Source organism: Saccostrea cucullata, unplaced genomic scaffold, assembly GCF_032062105.1.
Source record: "Saccostrea cucullata isolate Sc308-1 unplaced genomic scaffold, CSIRO_AGI_Scuc_v1 ctg4910, whole genome shotgun sequence".
NCBI classification, from domain to species: domain Eukaryota; kingdom Metazoa; phylum Mollusca; class Bivalvia; order Ostreida; family Ostreidae; genus Saccostrea; species Saccostrea cuccullata.
The window spans coordinates 26,481-48,923 of record NW_026940592.1 but is presented as its reverse complement, the minus strand read 5'-3'; the positions used below and the strand labels follow the sequence as shown (position 1 = coordinate 48,923).

At 33.1% G+C, this 22,443-nt stretch overlaps 1 protein-coding gene and 2 long non-coding RNA genes across 3 annotated transcripts; all 3 read left to right on the top strand.

Moving 5' to 3' along the window:
• The first annotated feature begins 2,617 nt into the window (after positions 1 to 2,617).
• Positions 2,618 to 3,984, top strand: LOC134255672 (uncharacterized). The gene is made up of 3 exons (XR_009989599.1): positions 2,618 to 2,720; positions 3,543 to 3,588; positions 3,926 to 3,984. It is a non-coding gene; the product is annotated as an uncharacterized LOC134255672 (long non-coding RNA).
• LOC134255673 (uncharacterized) lies at positions 3,975 to 5,279 on the top strand. The gene is made up of 3 exons (XR_009989600.1): positions 3,975 to 3,991; positions 4,274 to 4,353; positions 5,155 to 5,279. It is a non-coding gene; the product is annotated as an uncharacterized LOC134255673 (long non-coding RNA).
• Positions 5,280 to 10,176: 4,897 nt separating this feature from the next.
• On the top strand, positions 10,177 to 11,305 carry LOC134255670 (uncharacterized protein K02A2.6-like). The gene is made up of 2 exons (XM_062738196.1): positions 10,177 to 10,610; positions 10,717 to 11,305. The coding sequence occupies exons 1-2, from the start codon at positions 10,177 to 10,179 to the stop codon at positions 11,303 to 11,305; spliced, it is 1,023 nt and encodes a 340-aa protein (XP_062594180.1).
• Positions 11,306 to 22,443: the final 11,138 nt, after the last annotated feature.

Sequence of the window (22,443 nt, the reverse complement as noted above, 5' to 3'; positions counted from 1 at the left end):
TAAAGTTGGAAATTCCAACTTTAAAGTTAAACATTCCAACTTTAAAGTTGGTAATTCCAACTTTAATCTTGGCTTTTCCAACTTTAAAGTTGGTAATTTCAACATTAAAGTTGGAAATTCCAACTTTAATCTTGGCTTTTCCAACTTTTAAGTTGGTAATTCCAACTTTAATCTTGGCTTTTCCAACTTTAAAGTTGGTAATTCCAACTTTAATCTTGGCTTTTCCAACTTTAAAGTTGGTAATTCCAACATTAAAGTTGGAAATTCCAACTTTAATCTTGGCTTTTCCAATTTTTAAGGTGGTAATTCCAACTTTAATCTTGGCTTTTCCAACTTTAAAGTTGGTAATTCCAACTTTAATCTTGGCTTTTCCAACTTTGACTTTTAACGTTGAAGAAAGGATTTTATTATTTATTTACTTATCAATTTTTGGTATATCAACAAAAGAAATCCTGGATCCGCGCTAGTACGGAATTGATACTTTTAGTTATGTTGTATATTTAGCAGAAATGTTTCATTTGATTAAATAAAATTTGATTACATTGAGTATTTAATTGCTGTCTCATTCTTTCATACATAATAAATTGGCTAATATCTGAAATTGGTTAAGTTTAAATCCTGTCATGTACGGAATACTGTGTACATAATTTATATGAAGTTATTCTCAATAGAATTACACAAGAGGTCTTAAAGGAATATAAGGATTTCTAAGTAAAAGTTTGAAGTTTTATGTAAGGTCATAAGCAAGGTCAAGGTAAAAAAATAAAACAAACACAGATAAAAAGAAGTAAACAATTTATTTTAATTGGCTAGTATTTATTTTCCATTGTAAAAGTATAATATTATAACTCCCCATAATCCCTTCCGCTCTTCTTTGCCCCCCCCCCCCTATTTCGACCCTAGCTACCCCTAGATTGCAATAATAAATTGCTAACAAATCTATTTCAGTGTGATATTGTCATTTAATTAAGTTTGTGATACTTTCAACAAAAGAAACAACTTAGAAAAGCGGGTAGAAGAGCTCGAATAAAAGTTTGAAATGCCAAGATTAAAGTTGGAAAAGCCAAGATTAAAGTTGGAATAACCACCTTAAAAGTTGGAATTTCCAACTTGAACAGGTCGGAGAGAGTACTTGAAATCGGGTATTATCCGTGTAATCGCGTATAATACTCGATATTAGGGTATCGTTGAATCCGCGAAATCGGGTATTCCGTGCATCTTTCTCACACCTCCTAACCTCATTAGCATAAATCGGAAGAATTCGGAGATAAACGTAATAAAATATGAACAAAATCCGTAAACGTCCGAACAGCTTTCCTCGCGAGAATTCAGCGAGACCAACATGCTACAGGTGAAAATCGAGAGAGGAATTCAACATGAAAAAAGAGGTAAAACTTTACGTTATCTCGCTTTATAAGATTTGTAAATTGCAAAAAGTTGAAAAACAAACGTTTCTTTACCTGAAAAGTGAAAGTAGGTTTGCAGTTTCTTATTCTATCAAGTGCTTTTGCACTTTAAAGTGTCAAAACAGCACCTCTCGATTTTGTAAACATGTTTCCACGTGGAAGGGAGTAGTTGTGATAGTCAACATTAACCCACATGCATTGATTTAGTGAGCAAAAACACTCGTAAGTAGAATTTCAGTTATTTTTTCGATTACCTCTAGCGCAAAATGGCTAAATATTTTAGGGCATGTTTGTCAAATGCTGTTAATAGCATGTCTAAAATAGAAATGCAGGTGTGCTATAGTTCGTTCCTACTTGTAAGGTAGTCTACTATGCATGCAAATACTTATCAATACCTACTGATTTGTGAGAACCATATGTGTTTTTTCAAATGCCAAGAGACTAGCCTAAAATTTAATTCTATCCGTACTCATGCATACTCATGTGTATGCACAAGAGGTCCTTCCGAATTTCCTCTACAAATATACATGTGTACCTGGATTAAGGATTAAAGGTTTGTTTACATTTGTTTGCCGTTTTAATAGTGTCAGCAGTTTATATCAATCATGCAGTTTTCACTAGAGCCTTCTGATCAAAATATGGTAGTTACTTTTCTAATTTAATATCATAGAATTTATGATCAGATGATGTCAATGCAGTTCTCATGCACACACTTGTGTATATATCAGATATGAAACTTCACATATGCAGTTGTTGCTCGCGTGGTGCAGTGATTAGAGAGTCTGCTCTAGAGTCAGGAAGTAAGGAGTCAATCCTTACGTCGCTAATTCCAATCCCACTGTGGGACGTGGAGACCATATAAACCGAGGCCCGTGTCGCTGTAGGTGCTGGCACAAAAAAGATTCCTCCCTGCTCAAAGGCCCTCACCCAAAATTTGTAGCCCTCCACCGGCAAGTGGTGGCGTCTCCATATGAGTGAAAAATTTTCGAGAGGGACATTCTAAACAACATACAATCAATCAATCACATATGCATGGACAGACATACCGATTACTTGATATACCCTCCTGCTTTTCAAGTGGGGGGTATAATAAATTACATGCATGCATGCATCAATCTGCATGTGTAATGAAAAAATATTGCTAAATGCTAAAGATAATTTACATTGATGTTTTGCATTTATGTTTGTAAGAATACATGTATTTAATTTACATATTGTTTAATTATTTCAATGTGTTAAATGAAAAGTAATTTTCTTTTTTGTTTGTCTATTGCAGGTACAGCTGTAGAGTACATTTTGAACAGCCATCTCCAGGTATGACAAAAATAACACAATTGACCCTATAAGGTTAAATAAACAAACATTATTGAATTTAGAAAATGTATATAATGAAGCACAAATGTGAAATCATTGTAGGCCCAGGCTAGAAATAGTTTTCTTTCACTGATCACTCAGGCTTTTTACTGGTCAGATCATCATAATATCACTATCCAACTCCCAAGCTACTAGATTTAATAAAAAGAGACTGACCCAAAACCATAATAATAATAATCATGATAAATGTAATAGTTATATTTTGTTTATTTAATGTGATACACAGTTGGACAAATAATTAATCTAAACAAAACAGGATTCTGAAATGACAGAACTTTGAAACAAGCCTGTCAAGTTACTAGCCCAACTATAATTGTATTTTGTTATACATGTACATAGAACTGACCCAAAAACAGATGCCCCCTACCATGTACTATCCTAGATAAAACAAAAATCACTGACCCCAGTCCAGTGGGCCTTCAATTATTTTTTAGCCTTGCATTGTAAAGTCAGCTATCGAGACATTCCGTCCTTTTTGTTGTTTGTTTAGTAATGATATGCACCATCCCACACAAATTATACACACAAGAAAATATATTTTTTTCTCCACTTTTAAAAATGGGCTTTCTTTTGAAGAATGACATTGTTGATTGAATTTAAAAATGGTCTTCAATATGTATGCACATGATAGTGATGATACTGTATTAAATGCACAAAAATTATAATTTCATTAAAATGAAACAAAAAAGCAAATATAAACTTTTAAAAAAGAAAATCAAATCAATTCATTTGTAATGTGCAATGATTGAATGTTTCTTGCAGGATATACTCTGAAGACAGTGATGTGCAAGTTCAAGGTTTGCTTGTTGTGAGTATTGTATATGTATAACTGTAAGGATAAAATTATAACATATTTAATATGCAACATTATTATTTAATTATTATCATCCTGATCATGCTGATTGGAATAAACAAATAAAAAATATTAAGCATGCCCAGTTACTCCAATATCTACATGTACAGGTATATCAATGTGTAAAACTAAAGAATCCTGTGTAAAGTTATATATAGTTAGAGAGAGAGAGAGAGAGAGAGAGAGAGAGATATGTTGATAAAAGGGTCAATATAATTGAAAATCATGCATCAGTGATTTTTGTTTTTGTTTAATTCTCAAAAGATTTAATCACATTCTGTTCTATTTTCAGCAGATACTTTAATAATAAAGAATGGGTGAAAAAATTTTCACATTATCAAGCTGCATAATAGTACATGTAAGTTCAAAGGCAGAAGAAAATCCATTAAAAGAGAATTTATAAATACAGTTGGTTGTCTGTTTTAGCAAACATGAACTGAAAATTATGCTGATACATAATCAGCATATTATGCAAACTGTAAATGATTGCATTACATATTTTTCTGATTTGCATGTAGTGCATTGATATTTGTCAGTATTTTTCATTCCGTTTTCTTTCCACATTATTGCAAATGCTTGTATTTTATTTGGATTAATTAAATGTAGAGGATTGGTATTAACTTATTAATCATATTTGTAGTTCAGCTGTAACAAAACAAATCATCTGATGAAATCTTTAACCACGAGAATCTAGGAAAGGATGTCAAGTCCAAAGAGAAGGTATGTTGATTACTGGTGATGATATGTTATTGATGTATATAGAGTACAGCAATAAAATAGAGAGGACAATAGTAATCTGTAGACAAAAAATTAAATCTTAATTCCTTTCAAGAATAGGCAGGTCATTATTAGTCACTCTGAGATAGTTAGGAGCAGATTTAGATTTGTTCAGATCATATAACTATAGGGTAGGGTGGGTCAACAGTGGGGGGTCAGAGTTTTATTCTGGAATATTTAAGTGAATACAGTGCAGTCTAAATAAGTACAGTTAAACAACAGTATCTTAAAATCAAAAAACTTTGACTACCTATATAGGGTATGTTGACGTTCGTGACAGTACATTGTGTATTACAAATTGGATGAATGATTTGCAAACACTATATATGATTTACTTTTGTAAATTTAATTTGCTCATTTTGCGCATATCTCTTTCTCATGCAGATTAATAATGAACAATGATAGATTGAATTAGCAACTGTAAATGGCATACATGTATATGAATTTTATATAATCTGTTTAGAGTTGAACTTTGGTATATATCTTTTACAGTTGACACTGAGTGATATTTTGAACACATTGAGATATCAAAGTCATTTTAAAGTCCATTGAACGACATTTTTTTTCTATATATCTTACCCTGAATCTCTTTGATATCTCAGTTTTTTTTTCAGCAGTCCCATGAGCATTTCAAGATAACACGTGTGACTTAAATATTTTATTGATTCAATTAATTTATGATGAATTATAAAAATATCAATCATATACTTTTATGTTAATGCATTAACATTTTATATTTTTCAGGCCATATAACAAATGGTGGCTGAATTCATAAAGACTAGCTGGGATGATCCAGTACTTTTCTACTCATATGAACCATATCTAAACATCATTTGAGGATCCCTTTCTCAGAAAAAAAAAATTTGCATATTCAGACTCTGTAGTTTATTGTTTATTTGTACGTTGTTTAACATTCTTCTTTTCACTCATATGGGGATGCCAACATTTGTCGGTGGAGAGCTGCAAATTTTGTCCTTAATTTGGCACACATGGCTAATTGAGCAATGAGGGATCTTTTTGGTACTAGCACCTACTGCAACACAGGACCTCTGTATATACAGTCTCATCTATGTCCGACTGGGGGATTTCGAACCAGCAATTTATGGATCAACTCCTTACTCATGACTCTCAAGCAGATGGTCTTGCCACTGTGCCATGCAGGTGACTTCATAGGTTATAAAATAAGATAAGATTTATAACTTAAAACTGATGTTTTTAATTCAATCACAGTATAAAAAATGTTTGCAAAAAAGGGAGGTAATAGCTACATGTAGCTCTCACTGGTATTGCATGCTTAAACTGTATGAATTACATATTGTAATTACACATGTATTTTAAACCAGATCAGTAGAGAAAGAAACACTTGAATATTTTTACTATGAATTTTATTATAAGGTTGATTATCTTTAAAAAATGGAACGTTAATTTTTTTGAGTAGGAAAAAAAAATATTTAGAATGTACATGTGCACTTTCTAATAAACAAAATTATGTACATGTGCACTTAATTTTGTTTATTAAAAATAGTCAAAATTTGGAGATCTTGTGAAGGGTATCTAAATATTGATTTATAAATTTTTACTTCATTTTTAAACAGCATAATCTTTATTATAATATATGCCTGTAATATACAACTTATTTGTTTAACATTCCATTGTCTGTCTACATGTAGTGCTTAGTAAATTTCTTGTAAATAAAAACATGATTGCATGCTGTTTGTTTACCTTGTCTTTTTTTCAATATGAGTCATGATATATAAATGGTGTGCATATTAGTTTAAATTATTTTTGTTGAATTCAGTTAACAAAAAAAATTAATAGATGAATATGATTACCTAGATAGATACCTTCCAGAAATATTTACATGTACTAGTAGCTGCAGATATGTAGCTTATGTGAAATCAGGTATACTTGAAACTCAATTTACCTGTATTTATTAAACAGAAATTTAGTGAACACATTCATATACCTATGCAGTATTTCATATTGAAAATACACTGTGTTAATGTTTTACTTATTTAACATAAAAATTGACCAGACGTGATCTTAATGAAATAAAACATATCTCGCAATATTCCCCCCCCCCCCATTTTATCACAATTTAAATGTATATAAATTGATAAAAGAAACTGACTATACCATTAAAAAAATCTTGAGTTGTCTTTCCTTTTTTAAAGAAAATATCTGATGCAATGAATGCTCCCTTGGGTTCATGACCCTGAATATTAATAAGGTTGGGAGGTGTGTTTCTATAAAAACTAAAGAATAAAGCAACGGCGCATTATGCCAGTAACTGTTACTTGTACATCTGTATCTTGTGATTTTATTTTTATCTAACCTAATTCATAAGGTTCTCAAATAAGTTTAAAATCACACGACAAACACTGCTGGGGTAACAAAGAGGACACAATGGCGTTATTATTTTTCAATATAATTTCTAAAAACAAACAGCTACACTTCGTTTGTCTTTATTTCCCATTTAAGTATTCCATATACTTAATTTTCTTATTTGTGCACTATTCACAAAACGTGAAATTTTAAAGAAATTAAACGACTAACGCCGTGTTATGTATTTTTACTGAAAAATGTATGGCGTCCCTTTCTCGTGAAATATAAATTATTCCTAACAGTTAGAGAGTACAGTATAAGCGAGTCATAATTGTATATCTCTGCAATAATAGAATACCAACGTTTAAATAGTTATTATAAAGAAGGAAATAAAATAAGATGAAATAAATACCCTCGGGAAAACAGTTTGAAAATAGGTAATTGAAGGTAAGTGTAATGTGTTTCAATTGGGATCGGGCTCGGGGTACTAAAACTATGGAAGAGAAGCTTCGGGAATAAATGTCGCATGTTTATCATGTTTTGACTTTTTGGGCCAAGACTAGTGAATATATTACATTGGCGACGAGGATTCGGAACGCTTGAATTCTCTTTATCGAAGAATCAGCATGACCCACATTGGAAAAGTCGGTGAGTTTAATGAAAGCACAGAAAGCTTCGCGAATTATGTGGAGAGACTTGAACAATTTTTCGCGGCAAATGAAGTTAAGGACCAAAAGAAAGTAGCAGTATTTTTGTCGATTATTGGTCCAACGACTTATGGAGTTTTGAAAAATTTAGTGCAACCAGCCCTGCCGAAAGAAAAAGAGTACAAAGATTTAGTGCAAGTGTTGCGGGGGTATTACATGCCCAAACCTTTAGTTATTTCTGAAAGATTTAAATTCAATAAGAGAAACCAGAAGGAGGGTGAAAGTGAAAGTTAAAGAGGCTAACTACACATTGTGAGTTTGGAGAATTTCTGCCTGAAGCACTTAGAGATCGACTGGTTTGTGGGTTACGGTCAGAAGCAATACAGAAAAAGTTGTTATCAGAGACGGAACTGGATTTCGATGAAGCGGTCAAGATTGTGTATGCCATGGAAACGGCTGAAAAAGACACATTGGCATTTTTGACTCCTGATCCAGGAATACACAGTATGGAAACAAAATATTCAGGGAGGAAATCTGAGAACCGAAAGAAATTTCAAAGACAATATTCGGAGGAATGTTACCGATGTGGGAATAACCATAACCCGAAGGAGTGTAAATTCAAAGAAGGCAAGTGTTTCAAGTGTCAGAAAATTGGCCATATAGCAAAGAAGTGTCACATGAAAAAAAAATCAGAAAAATCAACACTGTTTGTGGCTAAGCCAGATGATGAGACATCAGATTCATCAGACAGCATTTGTTCTATTTTCTGTACCAATGAAAAAGACCATAGCAGAAGGAAGTTGACAGTGAACATAACAGTGGGAGATGAAGAGGTAGAATTTTTAATTGACACCGGGAGTGTTCGTACCATTGTAGGTGAGGCAGTTTACCAGAGACATTTAGAGCATTTCAAGCTCACAAAAACAGATACTGTACTTCGTTCATATACTGGAGATGAAATCGGGCTGCTGGGAGTGTGTCATGTTCCTGTAAAGTACCAGGATCAAGAATTCGTTGAGCTACCATTGCTAGTTGCCCAAGGACAGCGACCAAGTTTATTGGGGAGGGACTGGCTGTCAAAAATAAAACTCAACTGGCAAGAAGTCTTTGCAGTCAGTATGAATGAAATGGAGACCCTAAGGAGAGAGTATAGTGACCTATTCTTGCCAAGCACAGAACCAATAAAGGATTTTAAAGCACAGATAAGGTTGAAGGATGACGGACATCCAATATTTTGCAAAGCACGCATAGTACCCTATGCTATTAAAGAACAAGTGGGAATGGAACTGAGAAAACTAGTTGAGCGAGGTGTTCTTCAGAAAGTAAAAAATAGCTCCTGGGCTGCACCTGTAGTGGTGGTTCCAAAGGCAGACCAGTCAGTGAGGATTTGTGGAGACTATAAGATGACAGTTAATCGGGTTATCAGCGAGGAGCAGTACCCACTGCCCAACACAGATGACATGTTTGCCAGCTTAGCAGGTGGAAAAAAATTTACAAAATTGGATCTAAGTCAAGCCTATTCTCAGCTAGAATTGGACAGAGAATCTCAAGAATGCCTTACCATTAATACTCACCTTGGACTCTTTCGATATGCCCGGCTACCTTATGAAATTAGTTCTGCAAGCGCAATATTTCAGTCAGTTATGGACCAAGTCCTATTAGGATTAGATCATGTGGTATGTCGGATAGATGACATTCTCATTACAGCGGCGGATGATACTACTCACCTGAATACGCTTCAAGAAGTATTTCGACGTTTGCGAAAGCATAACATTAAGTTGAAAGCAGAGAAGTGCGAGTTTTTTGCAGACCAAGTGGTTTATATGGGGTTCCTGCTAGATCACAATGGAGTACACCCAACAGAAGAAAAGGTTAAGGCCATAAATGATGCACCTAGACCTACTGGAGTAAAGGAGTTAAAAGCTTTTCTTGGGTTGTTGAATTACTATGGTGCTTTTCTGCCAAACTTAAGTACTGAGTTAAACCCACTCCACAAGTTGTTAAAGAAGCATGAACCGTGGAATTGGACGGCTGACTGTGAGGAGAGTTTTAATGTTTGTAAAAAGATGATCACTGAGAGTAAACTTTTAGTGTTTTACGACTCCAAGAAACCTCTCCGATTATCATGCGACTCATCTTCCTATGGAGTTGGAGCAGTAATATCGCATGTAATGAAAGATGGCTCAGAGAGACCAATAGCTTTTGCCTCCAGAACACTGAGTGAAACCGAGAGACGGTATGCTCGAATAGAAAAAGAGGCACTGTCATTAGTTTTTGGAGTAAAGAAATTCCATAAGTACTTGTTTGGACGCAAATTTTCATTGGTAACAGATCACAAACCGTTATTGTCAATTCTGGGACCGAAAAAGGGTGTTCCCCCATTAGCTGCAGCCAGAATGCAACGTTGGGCACTGATACTGGCTGCGTATCAGTATGACATTCAGTACAAATCATCTGAACAGCATGGTAATTGTGATTCCTTATCGAGACTACCACTACATGAGACAGAACAGGAGGATACAGAAGAAGGAGTATTTTCATTGGATATGTACTTACCCATCTCCAGTCAGGAGATAGCTATGGCTACCCGAAGAGACCCGATTCTGTCCAGGGTGTATGATTTCACTCTGAACGGCTGGCCAGCTCATGTAGAGGATTCTGATTTGCAGCCTTTCTTTGATAGAAGGAATGAGCTTACACTGGAAAAGGGATTGCTCTTGTGGGGGATGCGAGTGGTAATTCCAGACAAGTTTAGAGGTCGCTTGTTCTAGAGCTGCATGATGAACATTTAGGAATGTCTCGAACAAAAGCCTTAGCCAGGGGGTATCTTTGGTGGCCTTATTTAGACAGGGACATTGAAGACATGGTTGAAAGATGTTCAGCTTGCGCATCTACTAGAAACACTCCAAAAGAAAGCCCCCTGCATCCTTGGATTTGGGCTTCTAGACCGGGGCAACGAGTGCATATAGATTATGCAGAATATAAGGGGCAGTCCTTTCTTGTTATTGTCGACAGTTATTCAAAATGGCTGGAAGTCATACCAGTGAAGTCCACCACAAGCAGCAATACCATAGAGAAGTTAAGAACATGGTTTGCCTCAGTTGGAATACCTGAAGAAATAGTGAGTGACAATGGGCCCCAGTTCACATCTTCTGAGTTTCAAGACTTCATGAAGCACAGTGGAGTTAGACATACACTTGTACCGCCCTATCATCCTCAGTCAAATGGGTTGGCTGAAAGAGGAGTACAGATTCTAAAAAAAAGCATTAAAGAGGCAAGATTTTGATGGTCATAGATGGTCTCTTCAGCAGCGCCTTGCCAACTTTTTGTTAAGGTATCGCATAACTCCACATAGCACTACTGGTACATCACCTGCAGAACTATTTCTTAAGCGCCAGTTAAGAACCCGGTTGAGTTGCATTAAACCTAATCTTCGGGAGTCGGTGGAGGAGAAACAGCAAAAGATGAAAGAACAACATGATGGTGGACAGTGTAAAGTCGGGGAATTTCAGGGAGGTGAACAAGTTCAAGTGAAAACAACTATTCCAGGACAAAAATGGAAGTGGATATCTGGTGTGATTCATAGAAAGTTGGGACCATTAACTTATCTTGTGCGAGTTGGAAAACGCATCCGCTATTGCCACGTAGATCATTTATTAGCATCGTCTGCTACGATGCTGGAGCCGGAACTTACACCGCTGCCCTTTGATGTAGAGTTACCCTCTTTTAAGGAGTCAGGAATGGATCGGGCCTTAGTGTCTCCAGATGAAACAGGAAAGGGAACTCCTGAGATGGTGGAAACTCGAGAAAAACTTGCGGACTCTGTAAACAAGGATACCAAGGTGCCTGATCAGACTGATGCAGTGCCGGAACGTCGTTATCCACTCAGGATGAGGAAACCCACTAAAAAATTGGACTTATAGAGCGAAATCGTTGGTAAACTGTGCTGCATGTTGCAGTTCTTATGACAATACAAAATTAATCATTAATCATTACTTTGTATGTCCAGATAGGATTTATTCATCTTTTGTATTTTTTATTATCTTTTGTGTAAAAGGGGAGGAGTGAATTGGGATCGGGCTCGGGGTACTAAAACTATAGAAGAGAAGCTTCGGGAATAAATGTCGCATGTTTATCATGTTTTGACTTTTTGGGCCAAGACTAGTGAATATATTACAGTAAGTATCTTTTTATGTTAATTTAGCGTGAAATTTTTATTCAAAGACACCGTTAATTTTTTGGTTGCATTTTAATCAATACAAAATATACTATTTTACCTTTATTTTAGGCATTTGTGTGAAAATTGAGAGCGAGAAGTCATATGAACAGGATTTTCTTGTTTTATTTTTTTTTGGGGGGGGGGTTAAATAAAAGTCAAATGTGTACATCTTTTCATGAAGTTAAAAAACATTGAATTAAATAGTCAAGTTTTCACATTTTTTATAGTTTTTACGTTTATGAACATGTTAATGAACAAACTGGAATAATGGAGTGTTCAATTGCATTGGAAACTCTTGTCTCACTTTTTGGGAATATAATTACTCATCGGACATTAAAATTTTATAAAAATCGTAGCCACTTCCTTTCTTTATTATACTATTTGATAGACAGGGATAGACAGGGTAAATTTTACCTCTTTACCTTCTATATTTTTTTTATATCGCTATCTTATACCTCATTACATGTATAATATGCTAATATTAGACACTATCTGATTGATTCTAGACAATATGTCACAGTTTTCTTTTAGTTATTTTATCTACGATACGTATTACTCATGGCGATAACTTTTCCTAATACTCATCTATAATAAAAAATGGGTTTGAAAAATAAACATGAATTCTAGTTACTTGTAGTCTTATATTGTGTTAGAAAGTAACAGGTTGCTTTTTGTTTACCTACAATTTATTTGATTTTTATTTAATGAATAAATCTTCCCTACGATTAAAAATATATGAACGAGTTTAACCGATCGTGACATTCAAAGAAAGGTCTCTTGGACACATGTAGAACATAGTCGAGGTTGTTTTGTCAGAGGTGGTCAAGAAGCCTTTAGCCCCCCCCCCCCCTTTTGAAGTCGTTAAGAAATGGTAAAATATTGATGACTTAGCGAAATTAAACGATAAAGAGTTATGTTCTCTCATAAGCTATATTTCTGAAACTATCACTGTCACTGCTAAAATGTTGAAGACATATTCTGCAAATATGTTTGAATGATAAATAAAAAAGAAAATATTTTCAAAAAAAGAGAAAGGGGGTTCTTTTAGCCGAAATTTTAGACATTTTTATCATTACATTATTTATACATTCTTAAATAAATTTAATTTTATGCCAAAATGAATGTGAAAGTAATTAATGACGTTTAATTAGATACGATACACAATCCCTTGTTTAAACATGGCATCATATCTGGTGTGTGAAATGTGTTTCCGTATAATTTTATTTATTTACAAATTGTTCATGTTTGTCGTGTTGATGTGGAATTATTATACATTCCCGAATTCTGATACTTTACAATTCTGTTGTGTTTGGAATGAACATTAGGAAGATGTATCTACTTTCAACATAAGTAAAAATATAAAGCAAATCGAACACCTTTTTGTGTGCAAATCATGAAATGTACTGAGCTCCAGAGGTATTTGTTGTCCCGGGCGCATTAATCTTGAAGCCCAAATTCTTACTTGACTAGTGATACCTTTAGAAAACATGTGTATCTAGATGAAAGTTTACTCGGCAACATGTGCCATCCCATTGTTTAAGTTTTATTAGGTGATTACACCTCCTATACCCGATTTCGTGGATTCAACGATACCCTAATATCGAGTATTATACGCGATTTCACGGATAATACCCGATTTCGAGTATTCTCTCCGACCTGTTTAAAGTTGGAATTTTCAACTTTAAAGTTGGATAAGCCAAGATTAAAGTTGGAATTACCAACTTTAAAGTTGGAAAAGCCAAGATTAAAGTTGGAATTACCAACTTTAAAGTTGGAATTACCAACTTTAAAGTTGGAATTACCAACATTAAAGTTGGAATTACTAACTTTAAAAAAAATATTGCGTGGCACTAATACGCTTAACCTTTACAAAGTTTTGTTAATTTTAATCATAAGAAATGCTGTTCTTTTTCCTTACTCTTGAAGCACAAACTACATTTTATGAAACTTTTTTTTCCATTTAACAACATTTGACATCTTTTACAGTTATTTACCTTTGTATTTTGTTCGTAAGAACATTTTTTATTGTGTCAATTAACATGATCGTAGATTGACCTGAAGTACGTGTTCGAAGTAAAATGTAAACATGTAAACGTTGCTATTCATTCTTGAAACAATTGGTCAGTTGCTCATGGTAAGATCCTCTGTGCGCATTTATAACAATAGCCATATAAGGCAAACAAAGGTTTGTCAGTGTCGATGATAATGCACATTTTTTTCGGTCACTATATAGTGAGCTCTAATTTTCGCCTAAGAGTAATATGATATATTGTAATTTTAACACCTCCTCCTTAAGCGACCCTTATTCTGTTGAAAATCATGAAAGTCTTTCAGAAAGATCTGGAAACATTTATTGCAGGACACGTTTTCAAAAGAAACAAGCTATAGCAATATCATGTTTACTGCCAATTTTATTAATAAAACCGGTTGTACCCTATAACCTTTGAATAGATCAACCTAAACCACGTGTCTTGAATTTAAATCACAACAACATTAATAAAATTGGCCAAAGAGGATGTCGATAAGTATTTAGTATTTTTATGATTAAAATCTGTGTTTCTTTGTTTGTTTATAATTACTTCTGATTTTTTTTTTGCCTCAAATACTCAATAGGCACTTAACAATATCAGACCAGGCCGTCTAAAGGATTCGTCGACAAAAGACAGTCAAATTTGTCAAGACTTCCATTGACACCCCCCTCCGCCATTTTGCTTCAGATTAAACTTAAACAAAAACTAGTATTGCCATCTTTAAAAAAATTGTTTAGTTGCCCTCTCCCGACTGACTGGCTAAAAATGGTCCGACTCAAAAATTTTTTTAACCTCCAATTATTTTCTAAGTACTCTTGAAAATGGAAATAATAAAAAAAAACATTGAAATTGAAATTTTTTGAAAGAAAAAAAATTCTCAACTACTAGAACCTACCGACCCAATATTTTCAGAACTGATCAAGATAATGCAACCAAACAGTTCTCTAAAGGTGGCCCAGTAGGTTAGGATTATAATAACAGACGAAAAAAAGTTTTAAAATAAAATCAAATAAAATAATTTTCACTAAATCTTACCAAGAAATAAGCGTAAAAGTACCTTTTCTGGTGGAGATACGTGACAAGAAGCTCCACGGGGGAGCAAATTACGTCATCAATTACCATGGAGAAGGAGTCACGTGCTCTACAGTTTGAATGTTATAATAATTTATGAACGCTTGATCTACTACCATTCAATAGGGTATATAGAAAATATAAACAATTGAAGTTAAAAATATCGAATGATTCTTTGAAATTGTTAGTTAACCGAAACATTTTTTTGTAAATACCGTCCTATGCGAATTTTGGTTCAAATATATATAGATATTGCTGCAATGGGGTATACAATGAAGAATACCGGCGACCTTAGGCTAGATTTTAAATGCCAAAACGTATTTGATATTAGTTATTTCATTACATTGTTTAACCAAAATTTTGTCATACAATCTTAGTTAATACATGTGTAAAACCAAATCACACAAAAATAATAGTTAAATGACATGTTTTAAAAAATAGTTCCCTCATGTTCTATCAATGAGTACCCCCGCGTTCCTCTTTAAATTATATTTTGATATATGTTTCTTGTTCTTGTTTGCGATACATATTAAGAAAGAATTGCAGCTACTGGGCTTATATAACACTACTTAATAAAACACGTATCCCGCTAGAGTCATTTCGTCCAAGGCACCCTAACTCCGTCACAAGTAAACTCTACATTATGCATAACAAGAAAAAATTTTCCCTAGTTAATTTTTTTCATAATCTTTTCTCGATAAGACTTATTGAAGAAACAACATAGCAGTAAATACATGAACTTCGACCCATTGATCCATTAAGACAAAATTTGAAACTTTGAACAGCATATATTTCATATTGAGCATTTTAAAATGATTTTATGTTAGTATAATGATCTCATTTGTTGTTACTTTGATTTAGTTTTAAGTCCACCATCGTTCAACTAACATCAAGACAAAACGTGACTAATCTACTATTTTCCTCTGAAAGTTCCTGGTAAAAAAAACAATCTAGAAATGATATTATATTTTTCAGGCTTTTCCGAAAAGAAGACATTATTACACTCTATTACTTATTGAATAGTAAATAAAGTGTTTTCTGCTACTGAAGAATTACAACGAGAGAAATGAAACTATGAAGTTGTCTGAAATCGAAATGATGCAATAAAAATAAGAAAAAAAATCTCGGGAAAGTAAAAATAAGAAAAAGATCGAGGGAAATTAAAAAAAATTTATAATTTTTTAAATGTTCAAAATTTCTCCTTTATGACTTTGAAATCCAATTTCATGTGATTTTTTTACTTGGTAAGAGGAGACTTAGATTTCAATTTAGATAACGAAGCGAACGTTAGGTTAAATCTAATGTTTATCGATCGCTTTGAACATTGAGTGTTGTCAAAATCTTAGGCCTACATTATAGTTAAAGGCACTGGGACTTCGTTGGTTAATTTTTTTATGCTTTAAGGTCTGTCAATAGAGTTGATCTGAAATTGAAGTTCGTATTTAAATGAAATTTGCACAAGAAGGTCTCAATGTCTCATGTATTATATCTAAACCAAAAATAAAACGGTGTTATTCTGTGTATAGAGAGCTGTGCGGTTACACATGTTCAGGCGCGGATCCAGAAACCCGGATCCCCACGGGAGGATTTTAAAATGAAGTAAATTATTCTCTGTTAAATCGAATGGAATGAAACTTTACAAATCAACAAATCAAATATGTTTACATATCATATTGTGCTTATTTTAAATTTCTATTGAGTAATATAACGAAGATTGACATCGTCCCCGAACTTTTCGAACAACCCTCACACATGTACTGATTTAAAAGGCTACATTAGTTTTGTCATATTTTGTATCAGTTAATGAAAACATACCTAATTACCTTATACCTTATTCAAGGCTATGTTGCGTTCTCCAGTAATTACAGAACGTCATAATTATACACAGGAGTTGGTTGTTTTTTTAAAACCCCAAGTCATATTGGCTATTGTGAACTCAGTACTCTTGTTTGTTTCCCCATTAAAAAAATCGAAGGTTCAAAAGAAATTACGAATAACGAAGAAAACAACATAAACATAAATGTCTTTTGCTTTTGCAGTGCTTTGCATTTTTTTTCAATCAAATAGATAGGAATATGATCTCTGTATACATTTGCATTGGATTATCGAGACAATAACTTGCGGTTTTTGGCAACCATCTTAGGTCAGGTGAAACGTATTTACACTGTATTACAGCTTTTCATGGAGAATGAAATGAACTATTGTTCAATAGAAATCACAGTTATGAGAGTTTTTATGGATAAAAACACAAAGAAGGTCTATAATGGCGCAATATGTACTTTGCCTCTTCTAATACCCTTAGAGTTATCAGCAAAATTGTGTATAAGTTAAATCAATACCATTATGGGGAGAACTAATATAGGCCCTTGGCCTGCTGTTCAATCCATATTCATATTGTACAATTTGTATATTATGAATAAAATACTTCTTAAACTAATCAATACCATTCCTGTTTTGATCCAGAGGAAGCGCAACTATTATGGTTCATTTTTTGGCAATGAAAGAGAAGGACGACTCAGGTTAGCGTTGTGACTCATTGGCCTTTTGTTTGTTAAATACATCATTTCGAGAAAAGTTTGAATTTATAAAGTATAAGTAATAATTAAACAACCTACTGCGCAAATTTTGCAAAGTATATATTAGAAAATATGGCATAGTACTATTCATTCTTGACAAGTCTGTTTGATTTTTACACCATAAGTATTTCCTGGTTAAAAATGTTATTTATTTATGTTTTGAGATGCAAAATGAAAACCAACTATCCTGCTGTGTTCAGTAATTCAAAAGCGAAAAGAGAAATAGATATGTAACACAGTCAGTATGTATTGGAAACTGCTTGCAACGCATCTCTAACTACATTGTAATTGAAAGGGTCTTGAATTGTTTTATAGAGGAACTGAGATAAAATTCTACAAGTGGTATTCCAAATTATACACATAGCTCCATTCTTTTTTTTTCTTTTTTTGGAAATATTTAAAATTCAATGGTAATTTTGAAAATTTTTAATATTCCTAGCAACCAAAATTAATTTGAATTAACACATATCTACATCTATAATTAATTACAAAACTTTATAAAAATCCTTTCAAACAAAGATACATAGCAGGTTCCAATAAATATTCTACTAAGCCCCTTTCTTTACTCCTCACTAAACAGGAGTACTGTGCTACAATATATTCGCACAGTTGTGTAAATCAGTTGCATCGATACTTAAAATTTCCAAAGAACTATTCGAAAATTTGAAATAAAAAAGTTTTACCTTAATCAATTTAGCATTAAAACTTACGACTTTTCAACTTTTATACAACCATTCTCCACGAGAAATCAAAGTCAGTACTCTCTAACATCACTGACTGCTAGCTACTTCTTCAGTAAAAATTGAACTCTTAAATTAATTCACATTGTCAGTGGCCATCTGCAAATTTATTTTGTTTAAAACATTCTGATTTTACACACAAGTACACAATGTACTAAAAGTTGATATTTTGATATTAAAAAATGCATGAATTTCTGATCAGTGTGGTTTTTGGAGACCAAGCTTCCCAATAATCCTTTGGAATTCACATGGGTACCAATTGCGTCCCGTGATTAGCAGACATATTTTTGTATTCATATGGAACGGAATTTGCCCAAAATCTTAAACATAAAGCGAAAAAACACTGGCTTTAGCCTTCATCTCGACATTTAGATATATCGACCATGTATTGTGAATTAACGATTATACCAACAACATAATATTAAATAACTACATTATTATTAGAATGTATTGATGGTTATTTGCATTCTTATGTCGATACAATATATATCCTGGTGAACTTGAAATAAAAGATACCAGAGGTCGGACAAGTCTATTTACTTCAACTAAAAGACGTTAATGTTAATCTTACAAATAAGCTTTATGATGACTCTCCAATCATCAACTTCCCTTATGTGTGAATCAATGTACCTTCACCTGCACCTACGTGGTTTTTATCTTTCGGTTGATTCGATATGCAAGAGCATGCTCTTAGTACATGTATGAACAATTTCTAAAATACGGTAAGCTATTGACAAACAGGTTGCAAGAACAATTAAGAATATCAGCAGTCTTGTTTTAAGTCATCATTTCGTAAGTTCGATGGTGCATACAATGTTACAAATACAATTTATCATTAAGTTAAATACTTATTAACGTTTTTCATACTAATAGTTTTGCAATTATATACATACTGAGTTGTTCACAGATTTTTTTTTGTTATATACCACTCACGGCGGGTGTGATAGATCTACAGGGGACGCTCACATTTCCATGGCACATGATTCCACCTCTGTACTTTTGGAGGTGCGTGTTTGCTCTGCTCCTGTTTTGTGTTGTGTGATAGAACTTTGAACCTGAATACCTTTTGTTACCTCCACATGCATGTATTTCATTAATTTTATTCATTTATTTCGTCCGCTGCTTTATTACATCTAGAATTGGACATTTTCATAAGAAAATTTGTTGTGAAGAATAGCATATGAAGGTAAAGTATTCAAATCCAATAAATGATCAATAAGAAAAAAAAATCAGCCGTTAAGGGTTACTTCCCTTTGCTTTGATTAAACAACGAAGAAAGAATGAAAGTTTGAAAAAAAAACGTTTATTTGATATTTTAAAGGACCAGAATTAATCAAACCCTAATCTTTAAACTTGAAGCAATTGCAGGGCAATATGAAGACCATCCAACTTATATTTGTTCAATAATCAGAAGTGAAAAATATAATTGATACCTAGATTACATGTTTGAACTGATCACTGCTAACAAAGCAGGTAGCAACGATTGTCTCTGTTTGTAAGACTAACTATTTGCATGAATGGTATTTTAGAGGAACTAAAATTTAAGTCTTCAAAGAGTAATCCAACATTTTCTAATAGGCCCCTTCGTGAGGAAGAATTTTTTTCAAAGCCATGTTAGTTTTAAATATTTTTATTCCCCAAAAATCAAAATGAATTTGAATTAACATAATTCCGTAATAATCTTCAATCCGCAATAGTCCTTACAAAAAGACATAGATACAAAGTTATAGTAAATATTTTCTACCAAGCTTCTTTTTTGATTACTGGCATTTTATCCGATATCTTCTGACTTCTCACAAAATTACTGGCATTTTATCCGATATCTTCTGACTTCTCACAAAATTTCTGGCATTTTATTCGATATCTTCTGACTTCTCACAAAATTACTGGCATTTTATCCGATATCTTCTGACTTCTCATAAAATTACTGGCATTTTATCCGATATCTTCTGGCTTCTCACAAAAGTACTGGCCTTTTAGCTAATGCACGAGCTCGATTCGAATCACGACTTTTTTATTAACATCAATGTTTCAAGTCACCGTTTTGTTTTTCTTTTCAGTGATGATGACACTGTCTTGCACCTCTTTAAGTTATTATCAGCGGTTATAGGGATGTCCCTTTAAAAAAACTTACTTTTTTCGATTCTTTGATCACAGATCTATGTTTATGAGTTACATGTATCCTTCCTGGTTGAATAGCGGATATCATTATCGGATGTAATTTTATACTGAAGTACATAAATAAAAGAACTGTCTGCTTTTTTGTGATAATGGTATCATATTTCTTTATATCTCTTTGTGGTATATATGATCATAAAACGCCATTAGGCCTCCCTTCTTTTTAAAAATAAACCATGATTAGTGCTTGAAATTTTAATGTTGGAACTTTTTTTCTAAAGCCATGAACCTTTTAGCTAATGCACGATAAAGTTTTTTTAACGTTTTCTTTTGTTTTTCTTTTCAGTGAAAAATCATCATAAATGTTGGCATTAAAGTTCAAAATAAAAGTTCAAAAGATGTGTTGTAAAATGTGTCAATTTTGCACGGTGATATGAAATTAAAAAAGGAAATAAAGTCGTTCTAAGAAAATGCATCTAGTGGAAGGTAGAATATGAATTTACTCTGACACAAATTTTGCCGACTCCATTCATTTGTACATTCGGCTTCATCATGACATGGTCTTTTTCACTCTCAGCAAAAGAAATGCAAATACATTATCTGTTCGAAACCTTTTACAATTTGTTTTCAACATGTAATACGTACTTTTTTTCAATACTTCTAATGAAAGGAATGATATTTTTTCTGAATTATCAGTTGAATACAATGATGCTTGATTGATTTTACCTTTTTAAGCGATTACAATTATGTTTTTTTTATTTATCCTGTTTTCAGAGTTACCAATGACCAAGTGGTATCAATCCGTTCATGTCAAGTGTTTTTATTCGTAGTTTCCTGTATAGCCGCTTTTCACGACACTGTTCATGATTCACACATGTGTTATATGATTGATGTTAAAATCTATTATATATAAATGCAAAATACAACACAAGTCCTCTTAAAATCCAAATTGAAATTCTGGTTTAATAACGTATCAAGAGTAATATATGACACCGTTTTGGTCTAGAAGACTTCATAGGACTTAATATTATCTACTGTCATTTATTTGCTACAAACGAAAATGGCAAATTCAAGTAAGTCATATATTTTGATATTATCAATTTTCTTTTGAGGAGTTTTACATTGACTCGTATCATTTATCTACCAAGTAGTCATTTGGCTTAATGTTATGTTATATGTAATAAAACTGTGCTTAAAACATGTTGAGTGTTTTTTTTTTAGTTTAAAGGCACAAGCTTAAAAACACGGAATTCAAAGTATGTTATCAGATAATTTAGATCATGCCGAGATACAGCTTCCTTTGCTACATTCTTCAGTTCTAAATTTAAGAATATCATGTTTTACTTCTGGTTGAATTGATATTTTATCAAATGAAGAAATGTGGCAGCAAAATAAAAAGCGGGAATAGTATTGGGCTCTTTAGATACCAGTGATAAATTCAAAGTCTACCGTATGATAAAAAGCACAAGTAAAATACTTATACAAAATTAAAAGTATTTAAAATTGGCGGATTTTTGGCTTTTTCAACAAATTTTAACCGGAACCAGATTACACTTACCGATATTTCAAACATTGCTATAAAAGTACTCTCAAAATGCCGGTTGACTAATAATTGTCATTTTCTTATTGCAATTTAAATGACAACTTGTCAAAAGTAAATGCATTACTATATGTGAAAGCATAAAGATGATATCGAGTAAACGCACACAACATTCACCATTTTTTAAAATTATAACCTACAAGTTATTCCCATCAACTTTCTAACTGTTCAGGAAATTATAGACGCAAACCGCCCTTGTTGTTGGAGAATGCATCCACGTTTCTAGCATTTGTCGCATAAAAGCTACAAAATCGAAGCAACTAAAGTATCCTATAAGTGTATAAAAATCACCCAGTTTTCTTCAGTAGTACAAATATTTTTTTCCCTGAAAATATATTTGTCGATCAATTTTCAATTGGAAAATGCTTAAAAGGTTTTCTCATTTTACTTCCAAAATTTTTATTTGAGATTTACTTATATAAACTTTAGTTATGATGATTGCAATTCAAATGCTTTGTACGTAATTAATTAAACATCCCTCTCGAGAATTTTCACTCACATAGAGACGCCACCGCTTGCCGGTGGAGAGCTGCAAATTTCGACCTATGCTCGGCACTCAGGGCCGAATCTTTTTCGTGCCAGCACCTAATATGACATGGGGCGTCGGTTTATGCGGAAAATAACAAAATACAAATAGGAAATTAAAGAGTGCAAAAAATACTTTAAATGAAAAATTATTTTTAATAAAATGATTGGTGGAAAAAAAA

What these genes read in the sequence shown, in the direction of transcription:
- LOC134255670 (XM_062738196.1), top strand. Translation starts at nt 10,177, where the DNA reads ATGTCTCGAACAAAAGCCTTAGCCAGGGGGTATCTTTGGTGGCCTTAT. An exon ending in TATCATCCTCAGTCAAATGG is followed by an intron (nt 10,611 to 10,716) that starts GTTGGCTGAAAG and finishes CTTTTTGTTAAG; the next exon opens with GTATCGCATAACTCCACATA.